Source organism: Phacochoerus africanus, chromosome 2, assembly GCF_016906955.1.
Source record: "Phacochoerus africanus isolate WHEZ1 chromosome 2, ROS_Pafr_v1, whole genome shotgun sequence".
In the NCBI taxonomy this organism is placed as follows: Eukaryota; Metazoa; Chordata; class Mammalia; order Artiodactyla; family Suidae; genus Phacochoerus; species Phacochoerus africanus.
In genome coordinates, this window is record NC_062545.1 from 221,776,371 (window position 1) to 221,797,459 (window position 21,089).

The 21,089-nt window shown below is 42.1% G+C and overlaps 1 protein-coding gene across 7 annotated transcripts in view; it reads right to left on the reverse strand.

The window, feature by feature from the left end:
• The window catches only part of SMARCA2 (SWI/SNF related, matrix associated, actin dependent regulator of chromatin, subfamily a, member 2), a 191,470-nt gene that overhangs the window by 13,637 nt on the left and 156,744 nt on the right, over positions 1–21,089 (reverse strand). For 5 of the 7 annotated variants that reach the window (XM_047767711.1, XM_047767716.1, XM_047767713.1 and 2 more), the window contains exons 29-32: positions 14,347–14,400; positions 4,800–4,905; positions 4,265–4,366; positions 2,573–2,705 (exon numbers count right to left, since the gene is read on the reverse strand). In XM_047767711.1, the coding sequence (XP_047623667.1) occupies positions 2,573–2,705; positions 4,265–4,366; positions 4,800–4,905; positions 14,347–14,400 (395 nt within the window). The remainder of the gene's footprint in view (positions 1–2,572; positions 2,706–4,264; positions 4,367–4,799; positions 4,906–14,346; positions 14,401–21,089) is intronic. The other 2 variants (XM_047767718.1, XM_047767719.1) reach the window with 1 other exon arrangement.

Sequence of the window (21,089 nt, forward strand, 5' to 3'; positions counted from 1 at the left end):
ATTAGAAAAGGGATATACAGGGAAATACATACATATTGATAATTACCTTAAATGTAAATGGATTTAATACTTCAACCAAGATACAGACTGGCTAAAATGGATGCAAATACAACACGTGTATATATGCATTCTACAAGAGACCCGCTTCAGATCTAGGGACATATAGAGACTGAAAGTGAAGTGATGGAAAAAGGTACTCCATGCAGATGGAAATCAAATGAAAGCTGGAGTAGCAATACTCCTATCAGACAAAATAGACTTTAAAATAAAGACAGTTGGGAGTTCCCGTTGTGGCACAGCAGTTAACGAATCTGACTAGGAACCATGAGGTTGCGGGGTTCGATCCCTGCTCTTGCTCAGTGGGTTAACGACCTGGTGTTGCCGTGAGCTGTGGTGTAGGTTGCAGATGTGGCTCGGATCCAGCGTTGCTGTGGCTCTGGCGTAGGCTGGCAGCTACAGCTCCGATTCGACCCCTAGCCTGGGAACCTCCATGTGCTGCGGGAGCGGCCCAAGAAATTAAAAAAAAAAAAAATGAATAAATAAAAAATAAAACAAAGACAGTTAAAAGGGACAAAGAAGGACACTGCACATGATCAAGAGATCAATCCAAGAAGAATATATGACAATGGTAAATATATATGCATCCAATATAGGAGCACCTCCATATGTAAGGCAAATGGAAATAAATGCAATAAAAGGAGAAATTTACAGTAACACAATAATAGTGGGGGACCTTAACATTTCTCATACATCAATGGGAGGACTGGCCAGACAGAAAATCAATAAGGAAACACAGTCCTTAAAGGATACTTTATACCAGATAGACTTAATAGATATTTACAGAACATCCCATCCAAAAGCAGCAGAGTACACATTCTCCTCAAGTGCACATGAAACATTCTCCAGGATAGATCACATGCTGGGCCACAAATCAAGGCTTGGTCAAGTTAAGAAAATAGAAATCAACTACAAGGCAAAAAACTGCAAAAAACACAAACATGTGGAAGCTAAACAATATGCTACTAAACAACCAATAGATCACTGAAGAAATCAAAGGGGGAAAAAATATACCTAGAGACAAATGAAAACAAAAACACAATAATCCAAAACCTAGGGACATTGAGAAAGTAGTTCTAAGAGGGAGGTTTATAGCAAAACAAGAAAAACCCTAAATAAACAGCCTAATCTTACACCTAAAGCAAACAGAAAAAGAACAAACAAAACACAAGATTAGTGGAAGGAAAGAAATCGTAAATATCAGAGCAGAAATAAATGAAATAGAGACAAAACAACAGAAAAAGATCAGTGAAACTGAAAGCTGGTTCTTTGAAAAGATAAACTTGATAAACCTTTGGCCAGACTCATCACAGAAAAAAGGGAGAGGGTTCAAATTAATTAGAACTGAAACAGAAGTTACAATTGACACCTGTAAAAACAAAGGATCATAACAGATATAAGCAACTATGCAATAAATAAAATGGACAACTTAGAAGAAACAAAAATCCTTTCAAAGGTACAAGACTGAGGCAGGAAGAAACAGAAAAAATTAACAGAACAATCGCAAGTACTGAAATTGAAACTGTGATTTGAAAATTTCTAACAAAAGTCTAGGATGAATTCCAAAAAATGTTTAGAGTTAACATCTATCTTTCTGAAAACTTTTCCCAAAAATTGCAGAGGAAGGAACCCTCCCAAACTCATTCTATGAGATCACCATCACCCTGAAACCAAAACCAGCACAGATGCCACATAAAAATTATAGGCCAATATCACTGATAAACCTAGACACAAAAATCCTCAACCTAATACTAACAAACCTAATCTAATAATCCATTACAAGGACCATACACCATTATGAGAGCAGGATTGGCGTATGCACGCTACTGTATATGTAATAGAGGGTCATTGGGGACCTGCTGTATAGCACAGGGAACTCAATATTCTGTGATAACCTATATGGGAAAAGAATCTGAAAAAGAATGAATGTGTTTATGTATAACTGAATCACCATGTTGTACAGCAGAAAGTAATAGAGCATTGTAAATCAACTATACTTCAATAAAATTTAAGAAATTAAAAAAATTAAACTAGGAATTTAAAAAAATATATAGGATCCATATCTGATCCATGCCTATAAAATGGACCAGAGTTTGACAATTATTTCCTAAGTGGTGGTTCTCAAAGTGGAGTTCTGGGTCCAGCCACATTAGCATCCCCTGCGAACCTGTCAGAAATGCTGACTCTCAGGCCCCCCACAGGTGGTATAAACATTAAGGTTGGTAGAAGATATATATTACACTGATTTTCAAAGGCAACGTTCAGTGTTTGCTGTCAGCTGGGTCATGTGCTAAGCTCTTGGCATAGTTTTTAGCACCTTAAGTTTTATAGAGGAGGAAACTGAGCTTGAAAAGGGTTAAGTACACTTCAGATCCTTGCCCAGCAAGGACAAGGAAGCCCAAGCCCTGGAATCCATATCTGCTGGACTTGAATGTTTGCCCTGTTAGCATTTGTGGAAACATCGACGCAGGCGGCCAAGGGCAAAGACAAAGGCAAACCACATGCCTGGACTTACCCTCTGACTCTGACTCCTCTTCATCTTCCTCTTCTTCCTCTTCATTGCTTTCGTCCTCGCTCTCTTCCTCTTTGGCAATTTTCTGCCGAGCACTCTTAAACACTGACTGTAGTACAATGGAGTCTTCATAGATCTAAAGGGTCAAAGTGGCACCTGTTAAAAACTGAAAGCTGAGGGCCCGAGACTCACAGTGGAAGTCTATCCTTATGCAACATCCCAGCTTTATCTTAGGTGAATATTAGTAGAAATGTCAATGTGAGTGTCTACGCCTGCAGGAAAACACTGAACTCAAATCTATACCCATATTTTCATAGGAACAAGTCCGCATGCAGGTGAAATGATTTCAATGTGTGTGCACATGTTTGAGAGGGAAAGGCGCTCTTTCATAAGGTACCCTCTCATTTTTGATAGCAAGAGTAGTATTTATAAAACTGTTTCTTGGAGTTCCCATTGTGGCTCAATGGTTAATGAATCCGACTAGGAACCATGAGGTTTCAGGCTCGATCCCTGGCCTTGCTTAGTGGGTTAAGGATCCGGTGTTGCGGTGAGCTGTGGTGTAGGTCGCAGACATGGCTTGGATCTGGTGTTGCTGTGGCTCTGGCGTAAGCCGGCGGCTACAGCTCTGATTAGCCCCCTAGCCTGGGAACTTCCATATGCCATGGGAGCGGCCCTAGAAAAGGCAAAAAGACAAAAAAAAAAAAAAAAAAAACCAAATACTGTGGTAAAGCAACGTTTCAATTAAAAAAAATATTTTGGCCACGCCTCCACATGTGGAAGTTCCCAGCCAGGAACTGAACCCATGCTACAGCAGGAACCCTAGTTTTCATCTTAAATTTTTTCGAAAGAGTGTCTTGAAAAGAGAAGGCTTGCTTTCCAGACCTATTGTTTGGGTTAAAATAACTCTCCTATCTATTCAGTCCTGTTAACCGGAAATGTAATAGTCTGTTCAAGGCATATTCTGAGGAGTCCCATGTTCTCGAACAAGGTGCCTGGAATTGACATGAAGATAAAAAAGCCAGATCAGGAAAGATGCTTAAGGAATTTGCTGGTGGCTTGACACTGTATTGGTTGGCAGACACTGACTCTCTTCTTGTTCTTTCTAGTTCACCGGGATGAGAGCATTAGACCAGAAATTCAGATAGAAATTGAGGTGTAATTAAAGTGAAAAGTGTTCTCTGCCTAGTTATTTTCAGAGTGTCACTTATATATTCTTACACTTGCAGACTACAGGGAAGAAAGAGTAAGGAGAATTGCAATTGACCTGATAAAGAACATTTCTTTGTAATCAATAGGGCAATGATTATCTTTTTTCTATACTTTTTTTTAAAATCACAATAGTTTCAGCTCCTGATTCAAAGTATAATCAGAAAAATCAAGGTAAACATACTCAAATACACCACCTCTATAAAAGTCAAAACTGTACCTCCAGCCTTTAAACATTACATTAAGTGATTTACTTAAATTCCTCCTCTGATTAGAGGCCAATCCTTTAAGGGAAGCGTGAGTAGGAGCTAGCATAGCTGTGGTACAAAGGAGCTGGCATGAATTTGAAATTGCCCCAAAGCCTCAATTTGCTTACACAGGCACCAGGGAACATACAGGTTTGATAATTCCTCATCTTCTTCCAGGATGCAATGGGAGCAAATGAACTATTTTACTTAAACGAATATAAGCATGTTAAACATTTTTCACCTGGGATCCCTCCAAGTTGAACGTCTGAGCATTGTGACAGAGAAGCATGACGTCTTTCTCCAGGTCACCCAGGCTTCGGTACTTATGGTTACGAATTCTTTCCTGATGAGAATTTTTGGATAAAACAGAGGTAATGGGGGGAGGGGGAGAGATGCCACAATCATTACTTGGTTAACAAAGCCTGATTCTCCCTTTGTCTTCCCAGCAGACAGTCCCATTAAGGCGGTGGACTGCACAGAGACCACATTCCCCCTCATATTTCTTCTTAGGAACATCGGATGGGAACCAGGAGCAACAGTGGGGTAGAGGGAGGAGCCTGAAACTTAAATAAAATGCACTTATAGCCAATATGAGCTCTCATTAGAATGATTAAATAAATAGCATCCATTTAAAGGCACAAGGACATCTCAACCTTTTCAGTGCCAAGCCCTGGATGGGCATCAGTGGCGGTCAGACAGGTGTGTCCCCGTCTGACATCATCATTTCAATGAATTTATACTTCTACTTTAAATAAGTTTGTAAATGAAAGATCTACCTTTATTTTTTTGAAATCCACTGGTTTCCTAATTAATTCATAGTATTCTGGTAATTCTTTTCTTGAAGGTAACTGAATGAAGACTTCACTGAGCTGTCGCCCTGAACTGTAGGATGGGAGAAATACACAAAAACATAACAGATTATGCACTCTTAAGAAAAACTTGTCTTTTATTTCAGAAAAAAAAAAAAAAAAAGCAAATGACATCCCATGCATATAAGCATGGGGCTCTTAAAATCAAGGAGAATCCTGTAACTGTACTGGAGATTAATGCCCCTGGTGCTAACTTCAAAATCCCATTAAGATACAATTAGGTCCCCATTTCTGTCATACATATGGGAATGCATGGATTTCTCTTTCAGAGTGAATCTCTCCCCTTCATTTTGATACAAATATTTAAAATAGCCTATTCCACCAAAATTTCCATTTCTAAATGAGTAGTAACTGAGTTGATTTTAAAAAAATAAATAAATCCACTGACTTTATTTTCATACTCCCTTGTTTTCCAAATTCACTTTATATTCAGAAAAATACTGTGTTAGAATACACCCTGGAAACTCAAAATGCAATGCTTTTGTATGTACCTGGGACTGTATCTTTCTGGTCGCATTCCTTTTAGAGCATTTTTACATACTGTGAACCACACATACCTTTATCTTATTTGCCGGAGGAACCCCTCTCTCTCACCTGTGTTCCATGTGGAATAATTTGTGCAGAAAAGAAGAAAGATGTCTAGCAAGTGTGGCTGCCTCCTGTTCCTGGGATTAGTGCTATACCCACCCCCAAATTCACGGTAGCTTTATTTGACAGCACGCTGAATGGCAACACACGCTTAGCATTCTGTAATTTTCAGAAACAGACTACAAAGCAATATAAGCATTTAACATCACTTAATGTTAGAAGCAGACATGGTCAGAGGAACAGGATATTCATAATTTAGGCTAGGATCCTAATATCTGACTCAGCCTATCCAGATCAATAACGGCTCAGGAGATATGGTATAGTCATTTTTTTCACAAAAATCTTGCTTCCCTTATGATGCCATCTCTACTTCCTTTGTGAAGCCAGAAAAAAAAAAAAAAAGCCACAAATCACTGCCATGTAAATTTTGGAAGGTGATTCTAGGAGTGTGTGAGAATGTTAGAAGCAGCGGCAGAGAATGAGTGACAATATGCTGTTTTAATCCACGGTCCCAGGCGTATAATTAAAAAATAATCATAATGACAGTTATCATAAAAAAGGCATGCGCAGTAACTCAAATGGTTGCCTAGCAACCAGTGGGGAAAATGCTGAAGTGCAAAGGGGCCTGCATAAATTAACTGAAAATCCTGTCAAGGGGATGGGCGAGTTTTTCTGTGCTACTTGGTCAGTGTTTTGTTTTATTTTTCAATGAATATATGGGCCTGATGAATATTAAAACCAAGGTCCAACACAAAAGGTTTAAGAAGACTGCAGTTTAACAGGAAACTGGATTTTAAGATTATTGTGGCAAGAACTAAGGTATTCTCTCACCCTCAGCCCCCCTACCAGGTTGAGAAATTCATTTGTACTGCCATAAATGACAACACATAGTATATGACAAAAACTAGTTTCCTTTACTGTCACCTTCAACAGAGGTGATATACATACATCTCTGGTCTGTTCTTTTTTTGTCTCCCATTCTGAGACTTAAATACATAAACATTTTACCAGTTTGAAAATGAATATCTGAAAGGCAATGAGAGCAATTTATAGATAGCCATTTTTCTATTTCGATCAGTAACATCTTTATAATTAGCATTCTTTATACCCTAGCAACAGAGTCAGATCTCTTTGTAATCTTGGATTTAACACCTGACCCTCCTTGGCATCTTCAGTGTCGTTTTCTACATCGCCAACAGATGGTGTCATTTTTCTATTGAGGGATTACAAGTACATCTTTGCTTTGTACACCTGTGATGGACATACTCTTAATTTCATCTATGCTACCAGTGAAATAAGAAATAAGCAGTCTGCACCAAGAGTATGATAAAGCTCTTTTCTTTTCTTTCTTTCTTTTTTTTGCTTTTTAGGGCCATACCTGCGGCATATAGAAGTTCCCAGGCTAGGGGTCAAATTGGAGCTACAGCTGCTGGCCACAGCCACAGCCACACGGGATTCAAGCCATGTCTGTGACCTATACCACAGCCCACAGCAACACCAGATCCTTTACCCACTGAGAGGCCAGGGATCGAACCCAAGTCCTCATGGATACTAGTTGGGCTCATTACCACTGAGCCACAGTGGGAACTTCCTAAAGCTCTTTTCAAAATGAGCAAAATGGCTAAAACAATCTTGGTCTGAGGTCCTGTCCTGTCAGGTCATAGAAATTCTAGACCCTATAAGGAGACAAGTCCAGAGTAATCTGTGCTTACAAAGGAGAGAGCTGAATGTTCTGAGACTCAGGGCCAATACTGTAAAATGACGTAAATTTATTCTTTCAAAAATAAGGGCTCACATGGCTTAATAGTCCTATCCCACTTCCTTTATTCCCCCTCCTAAAAACCGAAAGCATGAGTTGAAGGAGGACAGGGAATCCATCTAAGGAAGTCTTCTTGTGGCTCTGTTGGAACCACCTTCATTCAGACCCCTTAGTCTGGCTTCTGAATGTCTCCTCAGCTCCTTCTCTGCAAACACGGTTTGTACTGATGACCTGACCCTTCTGGTCAGAACAGCCTCTCTCCCGTGGACCAAAAGTCCCATGCCATGGCCATTTTACAGCTAATTCCAAGTCTCCAGCCTTGCCCAACTCTCACTCCATTGGCTGGAATGTTCTCTATCCTCTCCTCCCTTCAAATATTCCACTACCCACCCAGGAGCAAGAACCCTTCCTCCATGAAAATGGAAGAAATCTTGCTCAATATTTAACCAACTTTTGGTGCCTCTCTGCTCTGAACTTAGTTCCACCTAGGTTGTTTTTCCTCTCCTCCACAGAGGGTAGGAACACTTCACATATAGTTAAACTCCTTCCCCCAGCTCTTTCAGAGGCAAAGCTTGGTTGGGAAATGTCAGGTGGTTTTGGAAGACATCACCCATAGAATGCACTGGGGCAGTAGGACTGCTTGCAAATGATTGCTATAGTGACTTATTTGCCCCTAAATTAAATGTATTTTGTTTTGTTTTGTTTTAAAGTAAGTTTAAAAAAAAAAAAAAAGTAACTGAAGCAGCCTGTAGAGTTTTGAATTCTTGGCATTTCTTTCTCTAACTTAAGCTGAGCAAAGGCTTTTTCAATATATCTTTTCAAATACTATTTTTCACTGACAGAAAAAAATTTTTAAGTACAGAACAATGGACTAATTGTACAATGGTTTGCAAAAGGTGTTCCGTTTCTGTTGAAATGCTTATCCTACCTCCAAGGTATTTTCCATTATGTCATTTTACACACTTAAGGCCTAAGCATAAATCGTTATCTCAAAGTGTTGCTGCTTGCCATGACAAAAATGCTACCTGTCCTACTCCTCCAAAATGGTCCGATTTCAGACTTATTGCATCTAGTGTTCCAGCAAAGAATAAGAAATGTGGCCCTGATAAGACATAGCATGTGTGGGGGAAGAGAATAACCTAAAATACGAGTGTAAAGGAGCCCACTGCACTTAAGAGTTTATAGGTGCTGCTGGGCAAACATATTTCCTCTCCTCTACAGAGGTGAAAGGGCAAAGGGACACAGGGTGATGTTGTCACGGAAAAGTCCTACCCCACACACACACAGGAGATTTGTTTTGCTAGGCTTCATCTGGGAACCAGTTTTTCTCCCATTGCCTTCCCAAACCAAATGCCAAGAACTTCACATCTCTACTACAATGACTTTAAAATGACGATTACGGACAGTATAAATATCACGTAAATATCCATTTTAACTTTCATTATAGTTTAGGTCAAACTGAAAGAGTGCAGAAGACAAAAACTGCTAAGAAACCTGCTCCTTTAAAATGCTGGCTAGTATTCCAACAAGCCCAAGCCAAGAATATGATACTGTTTGAGAGTCTTTTTTTTTTTTTTTTTTCCTTTGGAGGCTGGGGGTGTGTGGGGCTGCTTTAGGATTTTTCTTTTTACCTGCCAAAGCTGATCTGTTGCCAAGAATTTCTAATGGACCCCTCTGAAAAAGCAACCTTAACTAAAGCTGAAATAGGTTTTATTTATATTAGTTAATGAATATAAAAACGTGGTTATCTTGCCTCCTTAAGGAAATGATGTCATGATTTAGAATCCCCACTGGTAGTGGGAAGAGTTATTACAGAAAAGTTACTGCAGTCCTAAAGGAATCAAGCCTAAGAAATCACTTGGGAAGAAAAACCATTAAAACTGGGTCAGCATTGGAGGGCAGTAGGAGAAAGCATGCTTCCTTTTTTTCAGGGTCATATTAGAGTTTAATAAATAGCACTGAAAAATGCACTTAGACCTGAATAGCACCCTACTTAGCTGGAGAATCCCCAGAAACCTGAGCCAGTCACAAAATGGGTGTCAGAGTCACCAGCACTCTGCATTCACTACTGAGACCACTCATCTGAGTCTTACTGAGAATTGACTGAGAAGAATCAGTCTTCCTAACAAGCTTGGAAATCTGACTCTCCAGCTTCTTAAAGCATACACAAGAGGTGGCTGCAAAAGAGAAAGGGATGAGGGTAGACTTGCTTTTGGTAGTGGACTGGATAGCTATTAAGAATCACCCTACGGGTTGTGCTAAGGACTAGATATCTAATGTACCCGAGTCATCAACCAAAATGAAGTTACATCAGGTTAATGCGAAGTAAATGTCCCAATGTTAGGTGACTTAAAGGGCTTGCTCAGCTCAATAAGAGAAGCACCAAGGCTTTAACAAGAGTTCAGTGCAATCACACTCTGATGTGTGGTTTTGCTGCTGGTAATCTACTCTAGGCTGAAATATGGATAAAGATGTGTATGTGTGTGTGTATGTGTGTGTGTGTGTGTATATATATATATATATATATATATATATATATATATTTCATGTGTACATGTAAAGATGTTCATCACAGCATTATTTAAAGCAGTCAGAATGTTGAACAATCAGGGGAAAAACAAGTAATGGAATGCTAGAGTCTAAAATTATGTATTTTTAAATTATGTACCTTAAAAAACAGAAAAATGCATTGACATTCCATGGGAGAAAAAAAAAAAACAAAAAACAGGACATCAAATTATAAACACAATACAACTTCAGATAGGTTTTTAAAAAGGCATGAGCTAAGGACCAGAAGAAGAAATGCCAGAGCATAAATAAACATTAATAATAATGTACTCTTGTTCAACAAAATGAAGATTTACAACCTAATGTAATTTGGAACCATCTTATCATCCATAAATAAAGTAGGCCTCAAACAGTTTTATGAGTTACCTTCTTTGAAAACATGCTATAAGTCAAAAATCTAATTTGATTTTTCCCAGAGAAATGTCGTCTGAGGGGCATATGAGCAACCTTCATTTATATCACCATAAACAGCACAGTACATCAGCTGGCACCTTTTTTAACTCTCCCATATGAAGCCAGATAGAATAATTCCATAAAAAATTTATTTATTGTATTACAACCAATGGAATCTACTGTATAAAATTCCTACTTATTCCTTTAGAATTTTCTCATTGAACTTATTACTACAAATCAGAATGATCATCAGGAGATAAGACTCAGGGTATTATTTGTTTACTTGTTTATTTAGATATGGATTGTAAGAGATGTTTGAGAAGATTTATCATCTGTCACCTGACTTTTTAGAAATACCGACTCAAAATGTCTAATTTCTTCCCTTTTTCTCACGACATTTCATCACAGCAGGTGTAGGTAGAGAATTCTAACTGTCCACCTGTCTCAATGGAATTCTGCTTCCTTGGTCAGCCATGTCTCCAGCCTTTGTCAGCTGACCTTACAGATCTGGAAGTGACTCGGAGGATATCTTCCTTTCAAAGGTAAGACTCACTCCCCTTCCACTAAATATTCTGTCCTTTGATCCTTTCTGGGGTCTCTACTTTGTAATGGTAAAAAAAACCAAACCAAACCAAAAAACTTTAAAGCTTTTGGCTGAAATGTGATCAAACTCAAGAGCGCAAAGCTTTCACAGGCCAATAAAATCAGATGCCTCTCTACCTGTGCTGTAGATCCCAAATGTCACTTAGTTAAAGGTGTGTGTGTGTGTGTGTACTAGCAGGTACCCAGACCACCACTTTTTTCTATAATGGCTGTCTTAGCAAATTCTTAAGGAGGAGGAATATTTTTCCCATGAATATACAAGAGTATCTAAGCCCAAATAACTGCCTTTTTTCAGAGCAATCCATTTTTAATCAAAAGACATAGAGAGCGGTTTTGACAACAGTCTATCAGCCCTGTAAGAAAATCTGTTTTATTGTTTCCAGTTGGGATTGCCTCCCCTCCTTCAGAGAGAGGTCACTGATGCTGGTTGTCCTGAAGCTTTGAGAGGCAGAGACCCTGGGTTCCCGGGCCAGGCTGATGCTGGAAGCCTCAGGGAGGGCTTCTGTGCCTCAGAAAGCAGACCAGCCAAGTGTATTTGCAGGCTGCCCACCTGCTATATGTGGGTATAATTGGTTGAGCATCATAAGTAAGTGTCAGGTCACCAGGAATCAAAGCAGCCCTTTTCAACAGACATCTGAAAGTATCAATACTTGTCATGAGGGCAAAATCAAGTCGTGGAATCCACATTTTCCTGAGCTGATTCTCCCTGGACTAAATGCAACCCCAGAGCTCTAAGTCAGCATTTCCCACTGGAACAGCATTTCCCACGGAACACGAGCTGAACGGATTATTAATAGTGTTCCCTAAAGGGGGGGGCTTTACTGGTCAAATGAGTCTGGGAAATGCTGGGTTAAATCAAGTTCAACAGGCCGCTTTCCAGCACAACTCCCCAGAACTTCTCACGGCACCGGGAAATCTCCAAGAAGCTCTAGGACCAGGGAGTGTGAGGACCACACTCTGAGGAAGTGGCACGCTGGACATCATTCAAGACTCTGACTGCCCCAGGCTGCTACTACCCGGGAGAGACTGCAGACCCTGTGGCTGAGCCCAGAGTCTCCAAACAAAATAAATGAAGACAAGCCCTTCACCTTGTGAAGGGCTAAGATTCTCTAAGTATATCTACTTGGTCACACTTCCCTTTCATGATGATTTCTCTGTAATCTTATTAAAGGCAAAGGGGCTTGAGCCTGAGATCTGGCCACAGACTCCATCCCCCATTTCAATAAAGAAATACGGACTGTCTGATGCCAATGTTGCTAAAAATAAATTTTGTCTAAAAGAGCTTCTTGGCTGAAGGGAGTGTCGATACTAACAACATAATCACAACATTAACGGCTGTTAATAGCCATGGAGAGAATTTAGATTTCCTGGGATGGAGTATGTGGGGCTAGGTACCATGTGCTACCTTTCTTTCCACCTGTATTTCTTTCTCTAAGTGCAAACAGCACCACATTCACTTACCATCAGGACAGAGATCCAGGAGTTATCTTTATAAAGTTTTCCTCCTCCTCCTCTGGCATCTGGTCTGCCCTTGATACCTGTCAATCATACCTCAGCGTACTTGTGCCCCATGCTATGGCCCTCTTCCGTTGTGCCTGATACTGAGACATGCATGGTCTCTAGAGGGGGTTCTGCTTTTCCACACCTCTTCCTACACCTATGGATCTGAATGCCCAGGCCCCTCCCTCCCCCCAGGTCTACTCGGGGGGTTCTTACTCCACCCATAAGCCACCAACTGACTTTGCTCTCCCCACTCCTACCCTCCCACGCTCAGCATACACTTTTTTCATACAGTATATCTGCAATATTCCTGTATATAGCTCTCTCCATCTATGCTTTAAGGCATTCCATGTCATTCATTCCCCCCACCCGCAACTCTCAATACTTGCACAGAAACTGACATGAAGAAAATGCTCATTGCTTTTTGAAAACCTGAAGGAGTTTTTTAATTTTTTAAAGTTAATCACAATGCAAGCTCTGAACAGTATGTCTTAAACTGGGGCTTCTGGGGAAAGGAAACATACGTGGCAGGAAGGGACCAGAGAGACTCTGAAGAGTCCTGAGCAAGCAAATGTCAAGCCCTGTCTATGCCTCTGAAAATTACCGTTTAAATGAGTCTTCGGTAAAAAGGTTTATCTGGGTCCTAACAATATACAGTCACCTCATCTCCTCAGAAAGCTCATGCATGACATTAGGGGCTCTTAATAACCTTTAAAGTTATTGATCCACTTTTGATGGTCACATGACTATTTTGATGGAAGAGGGGAAGTAGGGTGAAGGTGCTTATGCCTGTTCTTGTTCACGATGGGGCTTAGCCTACATCATGCCTTTTAGACTATAATGCCTCCTTCCTACATCATTGTGGTGGGAAGGTTTACTATGATAGTTCGTTATTTCAAGCCCCAAATAATCAGGTTAAGTGTTTCCTGTTTCAATTCGGAAATTCAAATCCAGACTGAGTTCCTTCTCACAATGGCAAAAACAGAAGACAAGTTTCGACATCTCTTAGTATACCCTATGGTTTGTGTGTCTAGCTTCCAGGATTGACCATTGTTTACTGAAGACTAATAAGAAATACTAAAACTTGACAATCTTGCCTGACAGTTTCACCTCCACACACGTACAGGTGAGATACAAATCACCCCCATGTTTAACCTCCCTGTATAAAGGGGAAGGCCACAACTGGTGATAGCATTCGTTCTGAAATACAGGATGCAGCCTCCCTTCTTTTTCCTCCTGGCCCTATAGTGGGTCCTCTTCTAGTAGGGGGGGGAAATGCCATAAAGAATGTTACTGGTTCAATTGAAAGGGGCAAAGAAATGTTATTTTCAATATATTAATAACAACTCCCAACCCTGGCAGATCATGTAGATCCCTCGCTCTCTCTTGACAAACATCATCTCATTTTCAAAAAACCTCTAAGAAAAAAGCATTTCTGTTTTCCACCCAACAGAAGCAGAGGCACACAGAGGTTAAGCTGAATTGCCTGAGATGCCTAGGACCACACATGACAGGGAAACCCAGAAGTCACACCCTGAACACCGCCCCCCTCCACGCAGACGTGATTGACTCCAGAATGTCACAGGCAGCTGCCAAGTGCACAGAGCTTCACGGCGCTGCGGGAGAGCCAGGCACCCCAGGTGCTTTTCATTAACCTTCAAAAACCAAGACAATACGGAGTTAACAGGCCCGCGTGTGATGTTAAGACAGAAGCTGCGCTGGAAAGGAGGAAAAGCAACAGAGACCCATCTCCAAGTGATGCAGGTAGGACTGTCCTGCTGGTGGTGGCTCCTGGCCTCCTGGTAAGAAGTGCACTTACAGGATGGACGCACCCAAATCAAAGCACATCACAAACAGCGTCAAAAGCCCCGGCAGGTGTTTGAGAATATCCGTGTCTCCGTCTCCCACTCCGAGGAGGGGTGATCAGGAGGCCATTGGAGAAGGGTGTTTGCTTCCAAAGGCCAAGTCCTTAGGCATCGGTCTGTTTTGTGGACCAAGGAATACCTGTATTCAGAGACATGGGAATACAAGACAGATCCTGACCTGTTTCCTTCTATTTCCAACTGAGAATTACTGGGCACCTTCTCCACGTTACACCTGCGTAGAGTAGAAAGAACACTAGAGTCAGAAGACCCGGGTCCGCGTCCCAGCAGGCTCCTTCCTCCGAGGTTGGGCGACCTGGGCTAATTCATGTTATGTTCCTCACCTACCTGCCTTGCCTGCCTCATGGAATAGTTGGGAAGGTCACACAGTGTTATGCTGGAAATCTCATTCTGAAAAAAATCTATTCTCTAGAAATGGAGAAATAAAAAAGAAAAGCCTTCCAAACCTCTCTGGGGACTTTTCCTGCTTCTCCGGAACATGTGAATACCTGTTGCTCTGGTTCCATTTCGCTCTGCACATTTACCTCCATCCACTGTCCTACAGGCAGTGAGGGGAAGACTGGCAGTATTTGCTTGGTGGGGGTCGGGGGTAGTCTTAGGTATGGAACTTTAGCTTATCCGCGTCTAGCTCCTCACTTGCAAAATGGGGACAATACAATACTTACCTCCGAAAATTGTTGTGAAAATTTAATAGGATCCTGTATTCTCTTAGAGCAGCCAGCACACAGAGGGTGCACCAAACCACAGCCTAACTAGGTTTCTTTCCCTTTTTTGGCCACACCCACAGGATGCGGAAGTTCCTAGGCCAGGGATCGAACCCGTGCCACAGTGGTGACACCAGCCAAAGCAGTGACAACACTGGATCCTTAACCTGCTGAACCACAAGGGAACTCCCTAACTGGGTTTCTGAATACCATCTTGGCCCTACTTCCCAGAACTCCACTGTCTTCCAGTAGATCACCAAGTTAATGATCTTCAACTGGAAATGACCATCAACCACCAAGGGTCTCTGGGCCACCTGTAGGCCTCTAGGGAAGTCTCTTCTGTTAAGGATTTTGAAACTGCTCCACTGATGTCCCTCTGTGTGGTGGCACGGAAGTGGCTGAGAGGGGTGAGGGACCTTGGGAAAGCCTTCCAGCCCCTCTAGATTTTACTCTAGGCAAAGACGGAGCCTCTGGCACACACAGCGTGTGTCTGGCCACTTATAGATCCCTTCTCAGAGCCACTGCCAGTTTTGCCCTGGGAGAACAGGGGATGCTGCTGCTGAGAGGGCAAAGCATAAACCCAGGAGTGCATAAACCCAGCCAAAGTGCAGGCTCCATTGGAAATAGAGAGTCAGCTAGAATGTCTAACATACAAGGGAGAGCTGCATGTTGGAAAATGAAGTATGGAAGGTCCTAGAACCAGACTGTGGAAGGCTCTTTCTCACGGTAGGAAGTCTGATCACCATCAGGTAGGTAGTGAAAGCCACTGCAAGTTCTGAAGTACCCATCTAACATAAGGAAACCCAGCCTTGGAGAGAAAGCAGGAGGAGGAACAGAAAGCATGCAGCCGGCCAGGCATGGCCAGCGATAATGGCTAAGGGCCAGATGCAGACGGCACGGAAGTGGTGGGTGGCCTGGGCCAGACACTGAGGCAACTCTATTTAAGGGAGTATTAGGAATCAGGCGCAGGATCAGGAATGCTGTTTCTGCTACACATTTGGGACCCTGAGTTGATGATGGTTTGACAGAAGCTGAGATAGACCAGGTTGTCTCAGAATGTGCAGCCTAGAGATGACACATACTACTGTCGACATTTTACAGAAGGGACAAACACTTCGGACAAAGGTGGGTAGGTTCTATGATCTGAGACTTGAGGAGATTACATCATCAGGGATGGGAGGCTCTGAACAAAGGAGATTCCAGCAGAATAACTTCAAAGGATTCTGATGAGGAGCATGTGGGGACAGACCTACTTGGGGCAGCAATCTGACTGGCTTAGAAGAAACAAAGCACAGACAAAACAAAAAAGCATATTAAATAATGGTGTGGATCTGGCTTTAAAAATGTGCATTACCACCAATCTCTTCTCAAAAGGCAGTCTGAAAGCTGGTATGATCAGACCACCTTGGAGAGAAGCCTCGGGATGATGAAAACTGAGGGAATGCCTTCAACAGAGTAAACACCTAAATGCACTTCAGTAAAGCACTTTGGAGAGAAAATGACAGAATAAGAAAAGGCAACTTTTGGAGTTCCCACTGTGGTGCAACAGGATCAATGGCATCTTGGGAGCTCTGGGACACAGGTTTGATCCCCAGCCCAGCACAGTGGATTAAGGAGCTGGCATTGCTGCAGCTGCAACTCGGATCTGATCCCTGGCCTGGGAACTCTGTATGAGGAGGGGTGGCCAAAAAAAGAAAAAGAAAAGAAAAGGCAACTTTTTAAAGTGAGAGCCTGTCCCTTCTGGAATATTGGCTGACTGTTGGCCTTTAGAAGAGTAGCTCAGCCTTACTCACAATGTGGGAAATGATTTGAGTGACTTTTCATTTGTATGTAGGAATTTGTATACAGGATTTAAACGAATACACTTAGTTCTAAGGTTTGTAGTATCCTGTCCTTAGAAGGTACCAGAATGTAATGGGAGGAAAGGTTGGCTCTCTTTTCCCAAGTAAACGTACTGATAGTATTTTCTTCCCCTCAAAGTGACCACAAACACATGAGACAATATTATCACATGCTTATCTAAGGGGCTCACATGCCCCCTCCTTCCCTGACTCCCCCAGGCTACCCACCTGTTCACTAACACCCCACCCCATCCTACAAGGCCGGCTAGCTCAGGCAAGTTCTGGGAGCCTTTCTACCCTCTGGCCCTCAGAGCTGGAAAGAAGCGGGGCAAGCAATGAATATTTCCAGGATCAATGAATGATTCTCTACAGTGTGGGGAAAGTTAAGATTCAGGACAAGCCGAGGCTTTTCGCCATTCCTAGAGGTATGAGCAGGGTTTGTTAAAACGAGGGGCAAGAAGAAGACAGTCTTGCCTTGTGAAAGTGGAAGAGAAAGCAGCACCTGAAGGGCATCAGGGAGGAAGGAACAGAGGAGCTGCTCTGCTGGGTGCCGCCTTCCCTACTTCTTTCCACATGCATCCTCAGAGCTGAACCTTAAGACCAGACCCTCTGTAGACAGCAGAGCCCAGTCTTGCACCATGGTCCTGCCATAGTCTTCAAGCAACTGCTAGAGGAAGAGGAGGTGGCCATGACCTCCTCACATTCTGTGTCCAGACTCTTCAGCTAGGTGAACAATGCTCAGATTTGAAAAGTGAACCTAACAAACGCTGAAGAAAAGCTATGGATAGGAGAGTCAATTGGGCAGATCAGGCTGCTTCGAATGAGTTCAGGTGCCCAGTTGCAAACTAATTACAACCTGAAAGAGTATGTAGATTGCTTCTGCTCACAGTGTTGGAGAAATCAGAGAATAGAAATGGAATCAGAAGACTAGAGATAAGTCCTACTTTCAAAAGGAGAAAGGGAACGTGAGCCAGCTGTGCTCCATGCAGACCCTGGGTCAAGATTTAGAAGAAGCTGTTCAGATGCCATGGGGCTATTTAGAGAAGATAAATAACATCATTAAGTACCCGCAGGGGGTCTTTTCAGAAAAGCCATGGCAAGCTAACCTCATTTCATTCTTTCAGCAGGGTTTCTAGGTTGATGGATTGGAGAGGCCACCGACATGGTATATCTTGGTTTTAGCTTTTCTTGATAACCTTGAGAAAGGCTAGATGCACGTGAGCGACATGATAGCATGATAGTCCTGTGAGTTCACAGATGGTTCATCAACTTAAAGATTACAGAGGAATAAATTCGTGTCAACCTGAAATGATGTTTGGAAGCATGTTAGAGAGAACCTGTCCTTTGCCCTTTAGAAGATTCTTAGCAATAGCTTATAGCAAATTTTCAGATGACAACAACTCAGGAAGACAAGTAAACATGGGTTTCTTAAAAAAGGCACCACATTCGGTGTTACTTCAATAGACTGCACTGGAATGATGACACAAAAACCCGTAAGATGACACTGTATAGGAACAAGAATAAGTAGATATAGGATCAAAAACATCAGAGGCTTAGCTCAAGGGTAAGCTCTGGCAGCATTCATGTGAGAAAAGAGTTGTGTGTATGTTTGGGGGTGAGGGAGTTTTTCAACAAGCCACATGTTCACGGGAGTTAACAGTGAGTCAAGTTTGGTGGAAAAAGTTAACACAGTCTCAAGTTAGGTTAGCAGAATTTCAGTGTCCAGAATAAGGCGGCCAACCACCATGCAATGAGCCACCGTCGAAATATCTCTGGAGCTGTGGGTGCCATGTTTTAAATGGGAACCAGGCAGGTGAAATGTGTCTAAGCAGGGAGGGGGGCAGGATGGTGGAAGTCCAGGAATCAACCACGTAGCCAAGTGAGGTGTTTTGACCTGAAGGAGGAGGTCCTGAGGCAGATACATTTACAAATATTTTACAGGACTTTTCTGGAATGAGAACACATTGGTTCTCTGAAGCTCCAAGTAGTACAAATAGCTCCAAGTCTCGGGGTTGAGTCTGTTTTAACATAGGAAATGCCTGTTGTGGTTAGAGCTGCCCTTCAGTGTCATGAACGGCTTTCTACCACAGCGAGGTAACACTGGGGGTGTCTACATGAAGTCAGGTGAAGGTCTGCTAGAGGCGGTGCAGGGGACACATCTGGGTTGTGGGCACTTGGACCAGACAGAGCTAAAACCCCTTCTACCGCTAAGAATCTTATCTAGGAATCTCTCTCCTTATCCAAGTAACTGTAAGCCACGTCTCCAGACTTGGAACGGCTCCACCAGACCTCCTCTTCTGCCTCTTGCTCTGTATCTCTTCACAGGGGCGATTTGAAAGGGTTTAGAAGCAAAATAGGATGAATCCCTTTTCAAAGAAATAAAGAATCTTAGGTTGAACATTATATAAACTGACAGTGTAATTTTAAAAGCCTTCTACTTAAGCATGCTTAACAAGTCAAAACAAAGCCTTCTAATACTAGAGATCGAATGTTCTCTTTTTTTTTTTTTTCTGCCACACCCATGAAATGTGGAAGTTCCTGGGCCAGGGGTAGAGTCCAAGCTGCTGTAGTGACAACTCCTGATCCCTAACCCCCTGCGCCACAAGAGAACTCCAAGTTTTCTTTTTGGGGAGACAAAATGGTAGGAATGGTAAGAGATCAGTGCTACCTTTAGCAGTGATTACCACAGAAAGATTTTACATTTGTGAATCACACAGAATCATCGGCCTTTTGGGGTCACATTTTTTAAAGTACCCCCCCTTAAAAAAATGAGGCCTGGCACTGAACACAAAGGCAACAATAAACAAACACTTAAATTATCCTAGTTCTTTGTAAAAAATAAAGATACATCTGTCCCAGAATCATGCAAGAAATTTGGGGGGGGGGAAAAAAACCTGTCTCATGAGAGCTAATTAATTCTTATATATCAGTTAAATATAGATGGCAGTTCTTATTTAATACGCTGCTAATCTACACAACTGTCAGAGCCCTAACATTTGACTGAGGTGATGGGAGCGAGGTTAGTCCAGGTGGTATTTCTTTCACAGGTAGGCTGAGTTACTATATTAGTAGCTGACTTTACTGGTGCAAAAATCTCAACACATGGAGAGGTACGGTTTCCCAGCAGCATTTTCTAAAACCAACCAAAAATATGACGATGTATCTAATTAAGGCCCTCCTAATTTGAGTGCCTCCTACTTGAACACCAAATTTGGCAAGAGACATAAAAAAAACATAAATAGAGTAAGTGCTTTTTTTTCTAGAGGATCACTAACATGAAATATACATGAAACATGCAGCAGGAGAGAATTTAGAACATACTCCCCAGAATCCAGAATGTACCTAAATGTGGGCACTGATAGAACAGGCCTTATCAGGGTACTTTAGAAGGAAAAGTAAAATAAATAAAACCGAAGGGGGTGGGTGCAGGAACCAAACTATTCACTGTCTGAATGTTGAAATATTTAAATATCCTCTCCCTAGAGTACAACCACAGACATGCTCCAGTGAAACTGCATTTTCTGTTTTTGGAAACAAAAAGATGAAAACCATACCATCACGGATAATTTCTTTATAGTGCTTGGAGCTCTGTTCACCCACCAGATTTGTTATAAATAGTCAGAAAATCTGATTATTCTTTTTTTCTTAAGGGCCACACGTGCAGCATATTGAAGTTCCCAGGCTAAGGGTCAAATTGGAGTTGCACCTGCCAGCCCACACCACAGTCGCAGCAACATGGGATCTGAACTGTGACCTAGACCACAGCTCATGGCAACGCTGGATAGTTAACCCTCTGAGAGAGACCCCAAGGATTGAACCTATGTCCTCATGGCTATTAGTCGGATTTGTTAGCACTGAGCCATAACAGGAACTCCCTGACAGGCTAATTATTAATAATTAAACTGTTCAAAGAGCTGAATCCTCCAAATGCTTCTAGAGACCGGTACAGTAATCGTTCCATTTCGTGGATGAGGAAACCGAGGGTCAGGGAGGTTAAGTAAATTGCCCAGCTGCCCCACAGGTAGTAAATGCTGGAGTTGGGATTCCAGTGCAGGTAGTTAAACCAGGACAGGACAAGCGCTTATGCCCTAACCTACTATGCTATGCTTAGCTGAGGTTTAAGGGACATGACTTCATACAACCCTGTATTTGGGGCTGGTTTCTAGACAAGTCTTGAGCCCATAGTCCTGTGCATCAGGAAATCACAAACCAAAAGGGCCATGGTGCCAGTAGGTGATACAAAGGAGAGAAGTGGGCCAGGTGTGAAAATTATGGTCAATGGCAACTGACCGTTCATACTAGAGTGATGACAGTGAGCACTGGGTGGCGGCCACCTAAAGCAGGACAGTCTGTACACA